At 33.0% G+C, this 20,185-nt stretch overlaps 1 protein-coding gene and 1 non-coding gene across 3 annotated transcripts in view; both read right to left on the minus strand.

Moving 5' to 3' along the window:
- Window positions 1-579: 579 nt before the first annotated feature.
- Nep3 (Neprilysin 3) overlaps window positions 580-20,185 on the minus strand; it is a 168,885-nt gene continuing 149,279 nt past the window's right edge. For both annotated transcript variants that reach the window (XM_071583512.1, XM_071583513.1), the window contains exons 6-17: window positions 19,894-20,109; window positions 18,437-18,535; window positions 18,090-18,260; window positions 17,430-17,578; window positions 16,790-17,012; window positions 16,394-16,435; window positions 15,254-15,377; window positions 13,891-14,047; window positions 10,677-10,855; window positions 10,404-10,550; window positions 8,872-9,011; window positions 580-6,413 (exon numbers count right to left, since the gene is read on the minus strand). In XM_071583512.1, the coding sequence (XP_071439613.1) occupies window positions 6,237-6,413; window positions 8,872-9,011; window positions 10,404-10,550; window positions 10,677-10,855; window positions 13,891-14,047; window positions 15,254-15,377; window positions 16,394-16,435; window positions 16,790-17,012; window positions 17,430-17,578; window positions 18,090-18,260; window positions 18,437-18,535; window positions 19,894-20,109 (1,824 nt within the window). In that variant the 3' untranslated portion in view covers window positions 580-6,236. The remainder of the gene's footprint in view (window positions 6,414-8,871; window positions 9,012-10,403; window positions 10,551-10,676; window positions 10,856-13,890; window positions 14,048-15,253; window positions 15,378-16,393; window positions 16,436-16,789; window positions 17,013-17,429; window positions 17,579-18,089; window positions 18,261-18,436; window positions 18,536-19,893; window positions 20,110-20,185) is intronic.
- Window positions 7,086-7,158, minus strand: TRNAS-GGA (transfer RNA serine (anticodon GGA)). The gene has a single exon. It is a non-coding gene; the product is annotated as a tRNA-Ser (tRNA).

The following is a 20,185-nucleotide window of genomic DNA, read 5'->3' on the forward strand; positions in this document are numbered from 1 at the left end:
TATGAGACGTTTGCGTGAAGCAATTCGCCGAAAGAGACCAGAAATGTGGGCAGAAAACTCGTGGATTTTGCACCATGATAACGCACCGTCGCACAGTGCTATCATTATTCGTAATTTTTTGACGAAAAATGCAACAAATACCATCCAGCAGCCACCGAATTCACCTGATTTGGCTCCCTGTGACTTCTTTCTGTTCAATCGAGTTAAAAAACCATTACGGGGAACGCGTTTTAGCAGCCGAGAGGAAGTAATGGAAAAATCGCAGGAAGCACTGATGGACATACCGAAAACCGAATATAAAAAATGTTTCGAGGATTGGATCAAGCGCTGGCATAAGTGTGTTGCAGTCGATGGGGATTACTTTGAAGGGGACAATATAGATTTAGATGAATAAACTTGTATTTTTAATTTTCTGAATAAATTCCGGGAAATTTTTGATCAAGGTAGTATGGCTGTTTTTGAAAAAAAATTCATTTGTAAAGCCGTAATAAATCAATATTTTCCAGGTAAAAAACTACAAGTACATACCTCCAAATAATTACAAAGAATTCATTTCAAATGTGAACAAAAATACTTGCAAAAATAAGAAAACATTTTATTCCTCCATTGTCAATTTTTGTTACTTGATCACCAGACATTGAAGAGAGCTTAACATATTTAATTCGTTTTTACTTTAATGCCATTGATAAGTTTTGTGCAAAAGGAGCATCAAAAAATTTAAATCCAAAAGAACAGGGATTTGCTTAAACTAAAATAGCATTAAGTGAATTGTAGGATATCGATATATGAATTATAAATTTTAATTTTCATTGCAAACAATATGCCTCCAAGGCTTACTGATTAAACTATACATGAATGCAAGCAATATTATTTCTCAGATAAATAGCCAGATAAATATGAACATGGTGATCAAGTTTACCATATGATCTACATGGTATATAAGCAGTAGAAATATTTCACAACAAATGGCAACATACTACGTATAGAGCTTTTTAATTTTCGCTATATGAGAACAGTCACCCAAATATCACAGGCAATAGTACATAGGAAATACATGTACACCTCAAACTTAAAAACAATACTTTTTTGTTTCCATTTGGCATTTTGTCGCCCTTCACTTTGGCAAAATTAATACATAGCATTAAAATAAAATTAAAATATAACACAAAGAAGATGCATTCAAAGACACACACACACATACATTTACTTAAAATACAATCCTTATTTTTTAAAACCATTTAATTAGGGTTCTTCATTTGGAGGATTTACATTGAATGTAATCTCTCGATCTTCTCACAATTCCAATTCATCAAAAAAATAATTTTATTTTGTGGTAAATATACAACACATACCTCAGATATGTTCAGAAAATTTTTTTTTAACTTCTATAGAATACGCACAAGCTACCAAGTTTTTAAGTTATAGCTTCCATGCTCATAAGTCACTCATATCATCAAGAAGCTTCTTGTGCTTTCAAATTAATTAAAGCCATTCAGACACACAACATAAAATCTCACAACAGCCTACTCATTTATCTCTGATCCCATGTAAAAAGACCCTGTTAGAAATGTTTTTTGTTCAAAATGTAGAGGGCCCCATGGTTTATTAATCATGATCAAATTCTTGAAGTTCACTGATCAAACATAGAGCTGATGAAGCCAGATGAGTTAGTCTTGCTATTAAGAAGTATGTGAAATATAGGTAGCTCCACAAAGTGACTTTCCTCAATTTGTACCTACAGTAAAGCAGCATTAACTATAAACAAGAAGCAAACTGCATAAGAACTCAATGAATCCTTATGTGTGGGTAATTGTAGGCCAACCTTCTGCTAATAATTCATCAAGCATGATTAGGAGACATGGAAAAAGAAATCAATACAATTACAATGCACACAGAGAAGTTCAAAATTCTTTAAGGAATATAAAACACCATCTGCACCAATGACAGAATGTATTCCAATGAAAAAAAGCAATACACACTCTCAAGATGGATTTAAATCAGGCAGGGTGATATCAACTTATTTCCCTGTGAAATCTATAACCATTGAACATATACCTCAAATTAATACAAATCTCACTGAGTCAGGACTGGAAGGTTGGCAAGAATGATTTTTACCACTGAAGTCTCAATCCAATTTCCTTGCCATTATTAGTACCTAGTTTTTTCTGATTGACACACCCCAAACTGATTTAACCTCTATTTAACGTTATGATGCAGCAATTCATGAGAAACAATCACTAAAAGTACAATAGAAGCCCTATTATCTTCCAACTAGATTGGTCATGAAGATTAATTGTTCATGTGTTGCAAAACTGATATAAAACTATGGAGAAATATTCATATTCGCAACACCCAATGGACTGAAAATGCCAAGCATAATGATCAGGAAATCCTAACATTCCATCAAAAGGAAGTGACTGGCAAAGTTAGGCAGAATAATGGTAGGTAGTGAATGTTAACCTTCCCATGGTCCCCTTACAGTGGGTGTCCCACACTGGTACATGCCAGAGCAGTGGTGCCCAACCATTGGTCCATCAATGCATTACAACAGTGAGTCAAACAAAAATAGGGAAATCATATACAACAACTCAAAGAACTTTTACTGATAATAATTTGCTATCATACCGAAATAGTATTTTTGATATTTTCTACTCTCTTCTGACTGGCTCCTTTGATTATTTAACCATCAATTACATTGAATGTAATGAAAACTCAAACATTTGAAAAGATTCTTTCAAAACCTGAAATCACTCCTGATTGCATGAACAACATTGAAATGACCTTGAAAATTGGTCCAAATAATCAAAATCCTTCTTTCAAATATCTCATTAGTGAAAACCTGTCAATTCAATGTCATTATACTTTCAGCTGTTGCAATGGTTTTTATGCTACACACTCACTACCTGCAAAATAAAATATTGTACACATGAAAAAACATCTTTGGTTATTCATATGACTCCTGAAAAGCTAAACCATGCAAAAAAGCACCGGCTGAGTCAAAGTATTCTGTCATCACTTAATTAATTCTCCTGATTATTTGATGGATTTTATGATAATATGACCATAGAAATGTTTGAACTGCATCATAATTCAGACGATTTCTGTATTCATCAACCCTGAAAAACACACATGTTGCCTTGGTGGACATTATTCTAATGCATTATGGCTTCGAGCCACCTGATAGAAAATGGAAGTTTTTAAAACTAGCACTTACTAGGAATCCATTCATTTCAAGTAATCACATATTTATAATAAAAATATTAATGCTACACTGCACCTGAAATTTTTTGTTTTGAACTGTATAATAGACAAGCATTTCAAAAATGCACATGGGAAAACTAAACATAGCATTGTGACCGCAGGTTGTCTATACAATAGGATACAACCAACATTTTTACACAGGGAATTCTTCCTCCAAGAATTAAGAAGGTTTTTTGTATTTAAAAACAACCCTAAAACTCAAATTAATCTCAAATGTAGGATAAAACTTGTAGCCATATGTCTTTAAACTTCATGATGACAATTTAGAAGGACATTTGCCTTACAAGAAGAAATTTCAGACTTATTTCATGATTGGGGGCTCAACAGTGTAATGATATATAAATTCATTCAAATGTCTAGAGAATAATATTTAAACCCACTCCTACAGTAGAATAGATGAATCCCATCTTTTCAATGACTTAATAAAAATTCAAAATTTTTATAGCATTTCATTAACAATCACCCATACCAGAATATGATATAAGTGGAAAATTTTCGGTTCCCCTTTTTATGAAATTCAGTGCTATTGTTGAGTGATGTAAAACTCCCAGCTTATGCTTCTCACTCTGTTTCATAATGCTCCCCATGCATTGTAAAATAGAGCAGATAAAAATAACTTACTGGTTTCATTTTTGTGGGAATTAAGAAAACCTTGTAAATATAGTTGCCTCCGTGCCTCTGACAACTCTTTTCATGAAATTCCTACCTCAATAAGCTTATTTATTTTGTTTAATCACCTCTTGTGACTCCACAAGGAGTCTATACAGATACATATGTCCTATCACAACAACCGTAAGTGTTGGGCACCACTGATGGAGATCAAGAAAGGCTTTGGATTTAATCCAATGAGATCACCACTGCTGATGGTCATGAATTGTCAAGGCATTAATAGGTAACAATTTTATTCCAATTTCTGCGGAAAGTGCGAGTTCTGCTGTTTTTTTCCATTACTATCCCTCGAGAGCTACTCTGAATGGGTCAGTCTTTATTCCAACTTCCAAATATTGAAAAAGAGAAAATATTTTTCTTTGATATCTTTGCATTAAAACAATAGATCATTGGAATTCTAGGAATAAATCAGTAAATCATAAGTCATGGTGAAAATCATTTCTTGCCTAAAATCTATTTCCATTCAATCACAGTAATCACTTTGCACTTAGTGCCATAATTTTTATTCTGTTCATAATTCACAAACAGGATGCAATAATGTAAATCCAACTGTATGCAAAACAATCATGTCAAGAGAACATGAATATGATTACTGGGAAATGGAAAATCAACCAAATTCGGATGTAAAATTAAACCTGGCTTCCTATTCTCCAAGCCTTATTTACAATCAATAATAAGCACACTTACTGTGCATTCGTTCTGAGTCTTATGGGCATGTCTCACTGTAGCATTATTAGATAATTTTCATATTACAGAATGGACATGGCTTAAGTCAACTCATCTAACTTCAGTTGCTTCTTCTTTCCATCACAAAGATATGCCAAATAAGCAATATTCATCATTGAAACAGGCAGGTTCATCCATTTTGATACAATTTTGACATTCTAACAATTGTATCTGTTTAGAATCAGAAACTTTCGATTTTATTTTTGTCATCTGGCTTTGAATGTCATTCCTAAAATGTATTGTTAGGACAAATAAAAGCAACCAATGTGAACTTCGATAAGGGCAAAGTAACCCTATAATCATATGACTACCTTAATTCACACTTTTCAGAAAATATTTTAATTAACTTAGCACCAACTTCATTCCAAAATCAGTATACTGCTTAACAGTCAGTTTCAAAATGATGTTGCCCAAATACGAGTAGGTCAGTAGTACTTCCAACTAATATTTTCAGTGTGATAAAATCAATTCAAGAGGATGACAAATGACAAAATCTTTGTGTTGGTGATTAAATCCTATTCAAGTAAATGTCACAAAATTCTGTTCATAATAGTCACACACTTTAAACAGCAAACACATCGAATGCAACCACATCAACTTCGGCATCATTTATGTCTGTAATGTTATAAAAGGAATGGTATGACTGTTTTTATTTCACAGAATTATCAAACAATTCAATAATCTTACACTTTTGTTTCAAATCTTTAGGTAAGTAATGAAAAACATATGAGAGTAATGATTATTAATGAAACCCACAGATTGACACCCTTCAATTGGTGCTAAGATCTTTTACCATTATGATAAAGTTCCTGTTAAGAGTTTCAGTTCAACTGAATTCTGTGCGTGTTTTGGCATTGTTCAGTTTTGATTTTGGATGTTGGATGCAAATGAAAATAAAATAATTTAAATAACAAAGATAAGTACCTTCCACATCACACAAACATCAATTATTTGAAATATATACCAAAAATCATAATGCCTATCACAAATAATTAATAGTATACAAAAATTCGTGGAGAACTGAATCCATTATAGCATTTACAAGAATGTCTTATGCTAAGTTAATTATGATATTTCACATTTTAATGATTGAAAGTAGGTATATCTCAATATTGAAAACATCATAAAGCACATTTTCTGAAAATATGAGAGGTAATCTTATTTAGTTACTTAGAGGAACTTATTTGCTTAAAAGTGCAATCTATGGATCACCCAGAAAAACTTATATTGGCAATAAAATCACAAAGCCATGCATTTGTGATGACACACATTCATTTCAGAGGTAAATAATTAAAACGGTACCTTAAAAATGACAACCCAAAAACCCTTTCCTTTGCCACAAAGATGTGAATTTTAGTGGTTTGATGTTAATTAATCTTTTTTTTTTAATTTACCCTGCCTTCAAAGACTCTTTGGTATCCCAAGGAAGGATTTTCCTTCTTCGATTAATTTTTATGAGATGTTATGAAATATCTTAGTAGCAGCAATGAGATGTAAATGAGCAATAACATCATGCTCCACACATAAACCTTGTCAATTAAATAATTACAAAGTTGAATTTCACAAAATGCCTTGAAATCTCACCATACTTCACACTTTTTGTGTGGATTCATAGGACTTCCTAATGGACAATCAAATTCTAGTGAAAAATCAGGCAGGTTTGAGAGTGGTCCAATGACTCTAAATTTTGGTGGTGTGTGGGCATTATTTTCAATGAGAAGTTTTGTATCCTCTTCAGTACTTGATGAGCACCACACCTGAAAGGAAAGATTTATATTCAATGCTTGTATGATGAGGGATAGTAATTGCTTATGCACATATTCATCTATAGGAGCAAATAACTTTGGAGTTGAAAAAAGTTGATATGATATATTGATGTGATATGATTTGATACAATTATTTACATTTTTGAGATCAATATATGAATTAGTAATAATGAGGGAGTCTGTATGAACGTGTCTCTGACAAAGAGAAAACTGTGCCTAAAAACTGAAAAAAATTATGAATTCTTGAGTTGGCGAGCATCTATCTCTACTTTGATGGAACAGCTTTAGTCAGCAGAGGTCAGTCAACTTGGTAAACAATTACCAGAGTCAGTCAAATCAGACTGACAGACCAAAAAGATTCTTTAGCAGGAATTGGTACAACAAACAATTACTATGCCATATACCTAGGTGGGAGAACTTGCATTAATGTACATACACACTAACATTTATGAAGAACTATAAATGAACAAGTGTAGCCTATGGTTATGAATAATCATTTCCAAAAGAACTGAGACATTTCCATAAGAATGGGTCTCATGGGAAAAGACTAATGGATTAAATAAGTAATTTATTCATTGAATGTGAATAATTTAAAATTCCTGTTGTGGTTTGATTTATTGACTTAACAAACTAATGCAACAATTTCAGAGTGTAAAAATCATTCGCCTTGACTGGGATTCGAACCCAGATCCCTCAATATCCAGTCGAGTGCTTTAGCCAGTTAAGCTATCGAGGCATCCTGTTAAACTCTGAAATTTTGTTTTTTTTTAATTTAACAGGACACCTTGATAGCTTAACTGACTAAAGCACTCGACCGGACATTGAGGGATCCAGGTTCGAATCCCGGTCAAGGGGAATGATTTTTACACTCTGAAATTGTTGCATTGAAATGCACATTAGCCAATAACTCTGTTAAAAGTTACTGTCGCGGCATCTCCCACAGTTTCTCTGAAAACAATTTACTTCCATGCCTCTAAGCTGAGCAGTTCCTAAACTTGGCATTTGGAGAAAGAGGATGGGAATAGAAGTAAGGTTTCTGAGACGAAAAGAAATTATGCATGTAAATATGAAGAAGGTAAAAAAAAGAGAATAGATTATGTACTAAGAGGTCTTAGATCATTGAAAACTGCTTTCAATGGAAGGTCTTTGGCCACTAGTGAAGATGGTGAAAGAGAATCAGAATTTTGGAAGGCAAAAAGAGGGGCATTAAATACAACGGGTTGAATTAAAAAATAAAATTAGGTAATTTTAGTTGCAATTGTTGGAAAATTTGATTTCCCTCAGGACTTTGACATCCAAGACAATGACAAGAAATTGCGGGAGTTGCTGCAACAGCAACTTTTTGATGGAATTATCCGCTAATATGCATTTCAATTCAAAAATTTCAGAGTGTAAAAATCATTCACCTTGACTGGGATCTCAGTCACTCTGAAATGGTTGTATTGAAATGCATATCCATGACAATAGTTATCGGCAACAAAAGAATGAAAAGTAATAATTCTTTTTGGAATACATCCTTGATGAGTTCCATGCTTCATGTAAATATCGTTCATCTAAAAACCATGCACAGAGGTTGAGTGTTATTCCGCCAGCTTTCGCAAACCATGTTCTGCACAATTTCTGCTCTGATTTAACCATTAAAATTAACCACTCATGAACAGCTGTGAATTTTTTGGATTATTAAATATGCCCGCACTGGATCAAAATTCCAGGTATACATGGGAAATTAAGGGAGGAAACATCAAAGGAAGGTGGTACGAATGAGGAAAAAAATAAGAAAGTGGCTAATTTAGAATCGTGCTCATACTTTACCACTCCAGTACTCCTTAATTAAAAATAGCAATTTTCCACAAAAATTGTTGTGTGTTGTGTGTGATTTTTGTTGAAAATTGCTATTTTTAATTAATCATGATATTCCACCATATCACGCCTGAAACGTCTCTTTTTATCCAGTACTCCTGTTTTTCTCCATAAAGCCTAGACCTTACAGGTTGGAGTGGGTAACATAAAACCATGACTTGAAGGTGGTGAGAAAATGTCTATTATTGGGTAAGTTTTAGAAGTCCTTAAAAGCCAGTGAAAATAGCCTTCAAGTCTTGAGACGCTGATTGGAAGTAAATTTTTGAGGGCAATATTATCAAAGGTGGATAGTCTGCAGAAGAAACTCCAATGTTTATGGGTATACTCAGATACATATTGAGGGATGATGGAAACATTAACCAATCTTTTAGTGGCTATAATGCATTATTTGTGGAAATTAGTCCAAACTAGCAATAACGAAATTTGTATTTTGCATTTGTTGCTGAAAAAATTATCATGGGCTTTTGATTTATCAATCATGAAGCCTACAGAGGATGTACAAAACTATAAAAGTAATGAAGGGAAATACATGTAGTCTAAAAAATGAGACTCCTTTTCTGCAAAATACCATATTTTAAGAGTGAATTACCTGCGCAAATCCCAAAAAGAACATCTGCCGGTGTGTGAAATTTAAACCAGGTAAAGGTCTCTCTTCTTTATTTTTACCAGCCCAATCCAAGTAAGCATGGTAAGCAGCTTTCAATCCACCATTGTCTGCAATGTTTTCACCTGTGGCAAGCAATAATATGAATTGTATTTATCTTTTATTGATTAATTTTTATATTCATAATCAGCAAAATATGAAAATGAAAGGTCTTAACAATAAAATAGATTAATATAAATACAATATATAAGTTCTTACAGCAATAATAACCTACACCTCCTCATCACATCCTAATTACAACACAGAAAAGGCCAACATTAAATATGGCAAAATATTACCATCAGGCTAATTGCTCAAGGTAATGAAATTTACCTTTAGAGTCAAATATTAATCTTCAACTATTTGGGCTTGGAGCCAAAGATACAAAATTAAAAAATAAAAGAAAGTAAAAATAGTAATCTTCATCAGGTAGAGTCATAATATGAGCTAAGTAATTCCTATATAAATAAATGCTAGTTTCAGTCAATTTCCTGTCAGCATTCTCAAATATAGGACTATCTTACATGGACTATCTCTCAGAATAAAATGTTGCTACATGAATCAGATTACCCCAACAGGAACACAAAGGTTCCCTCATAGCACAATTTTATAAGCATGTGAAACATACTTAATATAGGAAGTCATGGGTGGAAAAATTTCAAAAACAACAATAACTTTATTGGCTATCATTAAAGTTCACACAGAAACATTTCGAACAACATTTCATGTAAGAGATGATATAAAATTAGAGATATTAACTTCATGAAAGGATCCTTCATATAAAATCTCTTTGCATTAAATTAGGGTAAAAGGCATTACTACATCAACTTATAGAGCACACAGTCAAGTAAAGTGGATAAGATATGCACAATGTGTATGGAGTCATTCACATGACAGTAAAAATTATAGGATTCCACTAGGTTTAAAATTTCACTGTAATTATGATATCACTTTCTGATAACATAATCACTTTGAAATCACCTATTACAAGAAAAGGGAGGCTATTAAAATATGTATGCAATGGGCTCTGAAAACTGGTCTGGGAAAATACATATATCGAAATACAGGAAAGAGGATATGTTGCTCATATATTCATCATTATATTGACAGTCACACATTCAAAAACATACTCCTATATCAAAGTCCTGCAGGGAATACTGTTGCAATTAACACAAAATGCCCTCAGTTAAAAATAACCTGTATTGGTGACATTGGTTGATCCTAAGGATTTAGGACCTCTTATTGAACAAAATATTAAAATCTGAGTTATTTTCTCTTCTTATCAGCTGCTGGTACTCAAAGCTTTGTTATTTCTGACAGGAATTAGCATGAGCAACACTACAAGTGCAACCCTTCCTGAGACTTCTTAATCAAATTTGCCATTAAATATGAGCTATGAGTGAAGAAACCAACAGTGCATACTGGTAGTGACAACCAACTTGTGTATATACTGAATATAAAATTGTAAAGATAATTACCTAAAGTTTGTTTCCCGTTGATGTGCTGACCATTTATCTCATACTTGGAATACTGATTTATAACACATTCTGTCTGCTCTTTAAATTTTTGTATTGTTTGATTATTCCACCACTGATGTAAGTTACCATATTGGTCATATTCTCTCCCTGAAAGTAAGAATAGTTTATGATGATCGTTACCTTAAAAAATTCCATTAAAAATAAATAAAAATAAAGTCAATCTAATAAATACAACTTTAGCATGAGTGATCATATCTTTCTGATTTTACTTACCTTGATCATCAAAAGCATGTGTTAATTCATGGCCCATTACTACTCCCATTCCTCCAAAATTTAGAGATCTTGGATGACTTATGTCATAAAATGGTGGTTGCAGAATACCAGCAGGGAAAACTATTTGATTCTCTGTAGGGGTGTAATAAGCATTCACTGCTGAAGGAGTCATTACCCACCTGCAAAGAATGTTTGCAATACCCTGATGTTTACATTTTGTGAATCATAAGGTTACCAAGATTAATGCTAAATATGTTTATTGGTTTATAATGGACATATTCAAGGCATGTATGGAGCATGTCACATTAATTTAAAATATGGTGGACAAACACAATTCATTGCAATTAGAGTTTGAATAATAATGTACAGTCATAAATAAAAACAGTAAACAGGAGCAGTAACAGCGTATATAAGAATAAAATCATTCATCATCAGACAGAAAAATGAATTGTAGTTTTAGTAGTGCATTGAAGTTTTCACAGAAACTTATTAAGTTTAGACCAAAATGACAAAAAAATTTGGATTTCACTTGGTTTTCTAAGTACTGCTTTCAGGAACTTCACACCAGCATGATAAGGGTTCTCAGCAAACATAGCTGAGTAATGGGCAGAATAGGTCATTACAACCTCTTGTGCTGTGCCTACGTATATCAGCATCAGTTATCAAATTGGACATGGCTTTGTGTTTCTGCACAATGTTATATGCATGTAGCTGATAACACTGAGAGAAACAAGGTATTTGAGAGAGAGCTTGTAAAGTAATACATGATTTTAAGCAACCTGTAAGAGGGGACTTTCTTTCTACATAATTTTTGGCCTAGTAAATAAAAGTGTAGTTGTAATATTCTGACACCAATCAGCATGGCTACTGACCAACTTGTGCAACATTTAATGCTGTCAAAAACAAAATATTCCTGGTCTAACTTCAGACTTCAGGGTCTGATCACATTTCTGTGCTGCCTTTTGAATTTGTATACAATCAAAGTTTATGCCAATTCTAAACTCATAAATTATAATAATTAAAATAATTTTCAAGATGGGGTGGGCCTGCATTTCCAAGGAAAGTGCCTTTATATGATAGTAAAAACAATTAGATATTAATTAAAGATTTTTTCAGTAGCAATATAAAATTCCTTTTTCCATATCATTTTTCTGATATATGGTGGACAAATATAATGTGCAGGTCTTATGGTAGATAATTTATCACATTGGTGGAACTTTAGATCATAAACTGATTGAAAAATTACCGCTGTAATGGTCGTATCAATTCACTGCCTGTAATTTTGCTTCATTTAAAAACTTAATGACCCAGGCATAGTGTGCATCTGGTGAATGCGCAGAATATTGATAAACTATGCAATGTCAACCTGTGCAACCAGATTTATACAAGCAAGAGAAGATAGTAAAAAATGCTAAATATTATCTTTCCGAGGAAACGTTCTTTTGTAATTAGTTGAATCGATTTGTCACCCATAATTTGGTTTCCATGTTTCATATGATTATCCTTACATGTAGGCAATATGTATATCCTCATAGGTATGCAACAAGCATCTTTACACTATATACATACTTTTAAATTATGATTGTATTTGCTGATTATACATTTCGAGGGCCTGATCATGACAATAATGCATCTATAAAAATTGAATTTTAAAATTGCTCAAAATACAAGCATGCTTTGGTGATGCTTCAGCAGCATGATTTACTTGGGCAAGCATTGTTTTTAATAAGCCTTGATACATCACTAGAAAAAAAACCTAGCAGTATCATGAGTAATGAGTTCTCATCCCTAGTTGAAATTTAATTTTTTCGGTAATTGTTGACTAATTGGTTATTCCAGAAAAAAGTAACATTTACCCAATTAGGTATATTAAAAATAATTAGTTAGCCTAAAGAGAGGATTATCATGGCATACATATCAAGTGGATTTTAATAAGTTTGATAGCAATCACCTGTGAATAAATGATAAACTAGCACCTTGGCCTATAGTTACATTAGGGACATTAGTCCATCTCATTTTTATTCACTGTGAGGCTTCACAACCTGAGTTATTTAAAACTAGTTGATTTGACTATGATTGACCAAGTCAGTCCGAGGGGTAAACCACCTGCTCAATAAAGCATCTGGGTTTAAGGCCAACGAAAGGCCGCATCAACTATGGTAGTATACCTCGGGGACACCCAATGTCATATCAAAATTGCCTTTTCAGAATCTAAGGAATAACTAAAGCCATCCACAATACGAAGAAATATTACTTGCAAGGGCTTACTAATATCTTAAATTATTTCTAGTACTCTATTTTCAAATAAAAAATGTTTAAGTAGCACTATTGGAAATTCAATGTCTTATTAAATATAACCATATCAACTTGTACACTGGTGAGGAAGACACTTTACAAATGAACCATAAGATAGATAGATTTATTCACCATAGAACAATACATAATTGTATGGGCTTCGGAAGTTGTTAAGGGAAATGAGGCAGACACATATTAAGAATGGTATTTCATGCTAGTCATCCTGAAAACTCCACCAGTCTTCTTCTGGATTTCAAAAATCTCCTGCAATTTCTTTGAATTTGGAACTTTTGTAGGTGAAAGAATATTTAGTTTCACCCCACCTATTCTGCTCAGTTGATAGGACTAGCAAGATGGAAGAAATTCAAGGTTACTATGCCATCAGCATTGGGCTCTCAGAAGAAGGATGGTTGGCTGTTGGAGGTGGAATTGGTGGCCTCCCAAGATAGGATTTGGGGGTTATTATCACTCATAGCAAATAGTTGACGTACTATTCATGAGAGAATTTAAATACCCAACCACTGTATTGGCTGTCTCAGAATTGAAAAGGCATTATTAGGTTGATCTTGTAAATGTTGTCCCTAAGGGCATTTTAGAAAACTTGGGTCTCATTACTTTTCATTTCATTCATCCTAAAAGTTTCACTGGGATGTTCTGATTAGTTCTCAATCCCATCCCTTCTCTTACCAATGAATGAAAAGCAGATGAATTTAGTAAGTTATTACACTTAATATTTCATGACTGGGCCTCTTACTATGGCTACTATTTGCTTATTACCTGCATTAATTTTGTTTCCAAAAATAAACTCCAAATTAGGGGAGGTACTTAAAATCATTTTAAAACTTCATGAGTGATATTTTCTTCAACCACCTAATTTCTCTAAACTGAAATTGCCTTTAAATTTTCTAGATTTAGCTACCTTGTTTTATTGACATCCTGGTCCAACTTCTCAAGGTTCTTCTTAAAGTTGTATTGAATCACCCTAATGTTATTTTCAAAGTATTCAGAGTCCCTAATCTCAAGTTCTTTATACTTCTCATCCAGTTGAGGTGGGTCCAAAATGTAGTCTGGGAATCCTGTATATAAAAATTAAATCCATCAGTCCAACAGGGGAATATTATCTCATTATCATCGTTTTTTATATCTACTTGAATTCGGGAGCTTAGTGATTTATATCAGCAAGTATTTATTTCAGATAATCATGGGGATAACCACTTTCACACACATTTTTGGTACATAATGAGGGAAACAAAAAGATTAATATAATTATCGATACTTGAATCTTCTTATACCTTCAAGTTAGCAAAAGAAACAATAAGAATGCTCCACTCAAATTCATGTTATGGAAAAAACAAGAAGTTCAATGCATCATTCCTTTAAAAAATACTCATTCATCTAGTTTAGAGTATTCTACCATTCTACAATGTTCAACTGTCTAGTGATTGCACAAGGGAAGGAATTCACAATGAAATTTATGAGCAATCAGTAACTGTTCACACATTTGTGACAGTAAGAATGGTTCAGTTGAAAGCTTACAAGTCAATGGAAAATCTGGAAATCAGGCTAAGTTTGTATTAAGATATGATAACAGTAGAGTTCAGGTAAAGTGTATAATATTTTGCCACTTCCCATAAAGTCCCTCATTCATTACATGACATTTCATCCAAATTAAGTAAACTGGACTCTTGACAAATCATCAAATGAATAGGTTCTATGGCTCTTTCAGCATAATGATAGAAACCACAGCGCACAAAGCATTTTTTGTGAAATTAATCTCGATTGAGAAATAAACCATCAATAATAAGAACTTAGGTAAAAATAAAGTTTTAATTAGAGCAAGGTATATGTGCTTTTCAGCCTTTTCTGCTATCTATAATGTAATAAATTGTATATAAAATCGTTTACCATTCTGTTCCTAACATTATTTGGAACGATATTTTGCCACATAAGTATTCATTCAAAAGTATGTAAAATACAAACAATCATACCCATAGGTGATAAAAAAGAATGAATTTGTGCACAATTCTTAATGTGCATAAGCAAGTTAACTTCTCCTGAAGTTTCAGCGTATTTTTGGTGACATTACACGTACTATTGTGAATTTTAAGAGATATAAATACCCTTTGTTCTAAGCTCTTCTTTCAGCTTATATCTGAATGAATAAAATCAAGGATCATTTTTAGATGAACATTTGAACTATTAACTGTATTTCAAATGTAAAACTTATGATCTTCTTCCAAAGACTTTAATTGTACATTCCAATCAATCATAAATAAATTTACCAATCATGTCAGTGATGGCATCCACTTTCTCCTCTGCCAAACCAATGGTCTCTTTATCCATCCATGTGAGATTCCTCAAATTATTCTTGAATGCAGTCTTCACCTCACTTATCATCTCCTCTGCCTTTTGAATGGAAGGAAAGAAAAGTTCATTGATTTGTGAAAGGTAACTCGTAATAAAACATGGTAGCATTTGAGAATATCATGTTTAACTGAATATTGACAATTGCCTCTGCAAGAAATGGGAACTCTGAAAAGCGCTCCACCCCCAGTAGAACACAATGCTCAATGCCCAAAAAAGTTATTGATGTGTCTGTTGGTACTGTAGGTTACTGTTGAAATCATGAATATTTCACAATGGATATATATAAGGGGTTAAATGTATCACATCATCATCAGGATTGTTAGTCTTAAAATAGGTAGGTACTTTCCAAGGAATTCCTTAATTTTTTGGGCAGCATGAGAACCTAACCTTGACTTAGGCCCAATCACCACCCCATGAAGAGAGAATTCCCAGCACAAAAAATGATACATAAAGCACAGAAAAGCAATTCCACGGTGATACTACTCACATTTTAATTTTTAAAATGTAACGTTTTGAAAGTTTATGGACAAGATTCGATATTTTCATAGTTTTTCAATGCTTTTATATCTTCAATTTTTCAGTAATTTTAAAATTTTGAATATATTCCTTATGAATTTCTTGGATAATGGTATACAAAATCCTGTGTTGGCTAATATGTTTCAAGAATAGGGTGGGATCAGGAGTCTTGTTTATTGTGACTGTTTCAATATTTCTCATATTTTCAACAAGCAATTCGATTTCAGTACATAATTTGATGAGTTACGCATAGGAAAAAATGATATTTCTCATAGAATGTTTTAATATGTTAGTTTCATGAATCTCAGGAAAATATGATGGAAATTCAACGAGTAAATATAATTGTGGCAGCATAAAATGTACAACATTCCAAATTACTTATTTAAGGAATAACTGAAATTACATTTTTGTATATTAACTAGGAATTAGATTGCTATTATTGCTTTACCAAAAATCCTGCTCATTTTCCTGTTTTTAAGCACAGACCCTGGAGATGAATGGCTCTACAGTATCAGGGTTCTACTCTGTGATAATCTTACCTTTGCTCTGTAGGAGACAGGCTGATTTTGGGAGGCATTTTTCTGTAAAGATTGAACAGGTTCCCATCAATTACTGCACAAGCAATGATCAAATACCTCTAAAATGTCCATCAGTTGTTTGAAAACAGGATACATATTAATGTAACTGGATGCTACAAAATGATGAGGGTTTTCGTGATAATGTGAGAAAATTCAAAAGCAAAAACTTAGTTACACAACTGCATATACTCGTACTACAGCAGGCTTTCAATGCAGGTAGATATTTTTCTCATAGATTTTAAGTGGAAATGAAAAGTCAAACAATGCAGGGAATTGCAATTAAAAACATTAATAAGATCAGTGGCATCATGAAAAATATACTCGTAAAATAACTCTAGGAAATAAAAATCTACTTACTCCTGCACCTGGTTCCCCATGGAATAATTCCCTCACAAACATGGCCCCCACAGCAAAGCCAAGTACATTTGTGGTGTCTGTTACACAGTAACGCCATGCATCTTCTCCTCCTTCTGACCCAACAAGGGCTTTACGTAGGCCTCTGGATGCATCTCGGAATGACCGTGAAAGGTAGGCAGTGAGGCTTTTTACAGTCTGCCAGATTAGGAAATTGTTCAATATCCTAAAAAATAGGTTGATAAAATGCATGAAGTTCATTCAATAGATATTAAACATGAGGATATAATATCAACTTGAACTGACTTGAGTTATAATGGATTCACAAGTTTTAACTGGTGCCACTCAGCAACAAGGAAACAAACATTAATGCTCAGAATAAAGAGAAACTTAACAAATTTAATTCTAAACTTAACATATCAATCCAAAATGTGTGATAAGAAGCTTTGTCATCAAATATTAACTTTATTCATTTTCAGGAGAAATGACTTGATACTTGGAATTTTCATAGTGCAGTGATTGTCAGGAATTGGTTAACTATTTTGAAATGATGCATATACTGTGAACAATGATTTTTTTAAATGCTACAGTTTTGATAGAAGCTAAAATCCTTTGGACTACTAGGCACATAGTAATTAATTACGTTTTTCCATTCGCTGTCTTGTTGTACTTGATAACCAAGTTTGACATCTTCTCTATATACTCTGGTGCATGAACTACCACCATCTCTTTGCTGGTAATTTTACGATTAACAAGTCTTAGAGCATCTGAAAAATATTCCTTCCAAGACATCTGAGGAGGAAAATGGACATTAGATTATTAATTATTTAATGGTATTATTCTAAAGAGTAAAAAATAACAAAATACATATCTAATTACTAAGCTGTTGTGAATTATATTTATTTTGGAATAAAACTTTACTAATTTTGCTCAGGTAATCTCCATGAAAATGTAATGAATGATATGGAAATTGTTTCAAGTAGGTAGATAGATAGGTTCATTCACCATCGAACAATACATAACTTTATGGGATTTGTTAAAGATTCAATCAAATTTACAGGTGCATTAGATTTACGTGCATACAAATTCATTTATATATGGATGGATTTGAATTACAACTAGTAGTATAAGGCTATATATTGATTCATATCAGCATTCACAAATAAGTCATAATATCTTGCATATACATATATATTTTTAATGAATAGTTCATTATTTTTCACATATAAAAGCACCAAAAAATTAACTATACAAAAATAAAGAAAAACACAATTTTGAATGATTTTGAAAATTGTGAACTTACAAATGGTGCTTTCTCTTGTAAATCAGCAATTGAAATTAAATGGTACATTTTTTCTTCATCCCTCCTTTCATCAGCTGGTGTTGTGATATTAGCTAATTCAGTCTCAAAATTAATAACATCTGACATTTGTCTTTTTGTGCTATTTTCCTCACCACCAAGGAGAACACCTATCTGGAATGATACCACATTGGATAGTTATTATTTCTAGCTAAGATCCTCGACATACACTCCACTTCTTAAGATAAGAATTAGTTAGTTACTTTAGTTCCAAGTTCAAAAATAATACTCTGCATGATAAAATACTAAAAAAGGGCATACAAATATTAAAAAAATGCCAAGTTACTCACCTTGGTCATATAATCTAAATAGGCCTTCAAAACTTTTTCATTTGCTGTTTTGTTTAAATAATTCTCTCTAGAGAGTAATGTAAAACTTGCTTGATCAATCTGAAATAGAAAATGTGTACAAATACTAATGGTAATTTAATTTGTATAACAAAAGAATAAAGTTAAACCTCTCTTAAGCAGCAACAAACTGGATTTACAAATATTGGCATTTTTAGGAGATGAACCCTTGATTTAAGTTTAGGTGATTATACAGGTTTCACTGTATTTATGAACACAAAACAGTGCTTTATAATAGTGCAAAAATTGCATTTTCACTGACCCGATATATTGAAAATAAATAGGTACAAATGTGTATTATGAATCTAAATTTCAGGACAAGTTAATTAAAAGATATTCTAATTATTTTGTTTATTCAGTACAAATTTTATTAGCATAGCTGCTTATGATCCATTCAAGAAGGGGGATCGAGATGGTGCGGGGGCTAACGTACTAGCTTCCCACCCTGAAGGCGCGGGTTCAAATCCCAGCGGTGTTGAATATTTTTCAGAGGTATCTCGATCCCTACTTGAGGTGCTTTGTGGAGGGCACTTTGAGTGAGTACGCCATCCGTCGGATGGGACGTTAAGCTGCGGACCCCTTGGCGCCTTTCGTAAAGAGCAGACTAATGCCGACGCTGGGTTTCTCTCCTCCCTTAATCCTTTCCTGTCCATCCGATATGGCGCAAATGACCTTAGCTGTCGGTCGCCTCCCCTAAAAACTACTACTCCATTCAAGAAGCTCCTGCATAATTAACTGATGTTAATAAACCGAGACTCAACTTTGGATAACAATACTAAATGACTCAACATCTGAGAAGGAAACAGATTAGTGTCCTTTAGATAAGATAGCGATCTCATATAAATGCTCTGTATTGACAAATTAAACTCAACTCCAATGAGAAAACAAAAATTAATACTAATATGTGTTCACAAATTCGATTTCATAATGCTATACATATACATATGAATAAAAGATTTCATTTGAGTGCATTACTTTCCTGTGATCAATCACCTATATCACATAATCCTTCAATTTTCACTCAGATTAATATTTTTTACCTCTTCCTACCCTGTGGTTTTTATGATGTTAAGCTTATATAGAAATCAGGACAATTTGCCAATCAATAAAGAAACTACTAACAAAAATATTACTTTCTCTTGAGGAATTGCAGTAGACCCTTGTGGAATATTTGATGGTATCATCAGAGTTTCTACCAAATAATCAGACTTTGGATACAAACCTTCAACCAACTGAATCTGCACTTTGGCTTATGTGTAACTTTTTTTAGATATACCTAAGTTTTGAGTTCAAATTCAGGTAAGGAGCATAAATTGTCATCTCTTCAAATTTTCAGAATATTTAAACAAAATTATTTTGAGCCAAAATCCAAGTTGCCTCATTTTTACTTGAAGTCATACCTGAATTACATGCCTAGAAGAATTCCGATCATCCTCTTCTACAGCCCAAGAGAAAAGGCCACCCATACCATAACGGTTTCGTAACACCTGTATTGTCTTCTGTAAAACCCAATTATCTGGATTCCACCAATGCTTGCTCTCAACAGTGGTTGCTTTTTTAGTTGGGCCACCACTCTTGCCTACATTTTTACCCCCAACCGGCACTTTGCCTCCAACCTGCAAATTCGACAACAGACAGAGATTAAATGCATGTTTAGATTATTCCTTCTGCCAAATGAATTATAAAACATAT

The sequence above is a fragment of the Hetaerina americana genome, unplaced genomic scaffold, assembly GCF_022747635.1.
Source record: "Hetaerina americana unplaced genomic scaffold, ioHetAmer1.1.p SCAF_14, whole genome shotgun sequence".
Taxonomy (NCBI): domain Eukaryota; kingdom Metazoa; phylum Arthropoda; class Insecta; order Odonata; family Calopterygidae; genus Hetaerina; species Hetaerina americana.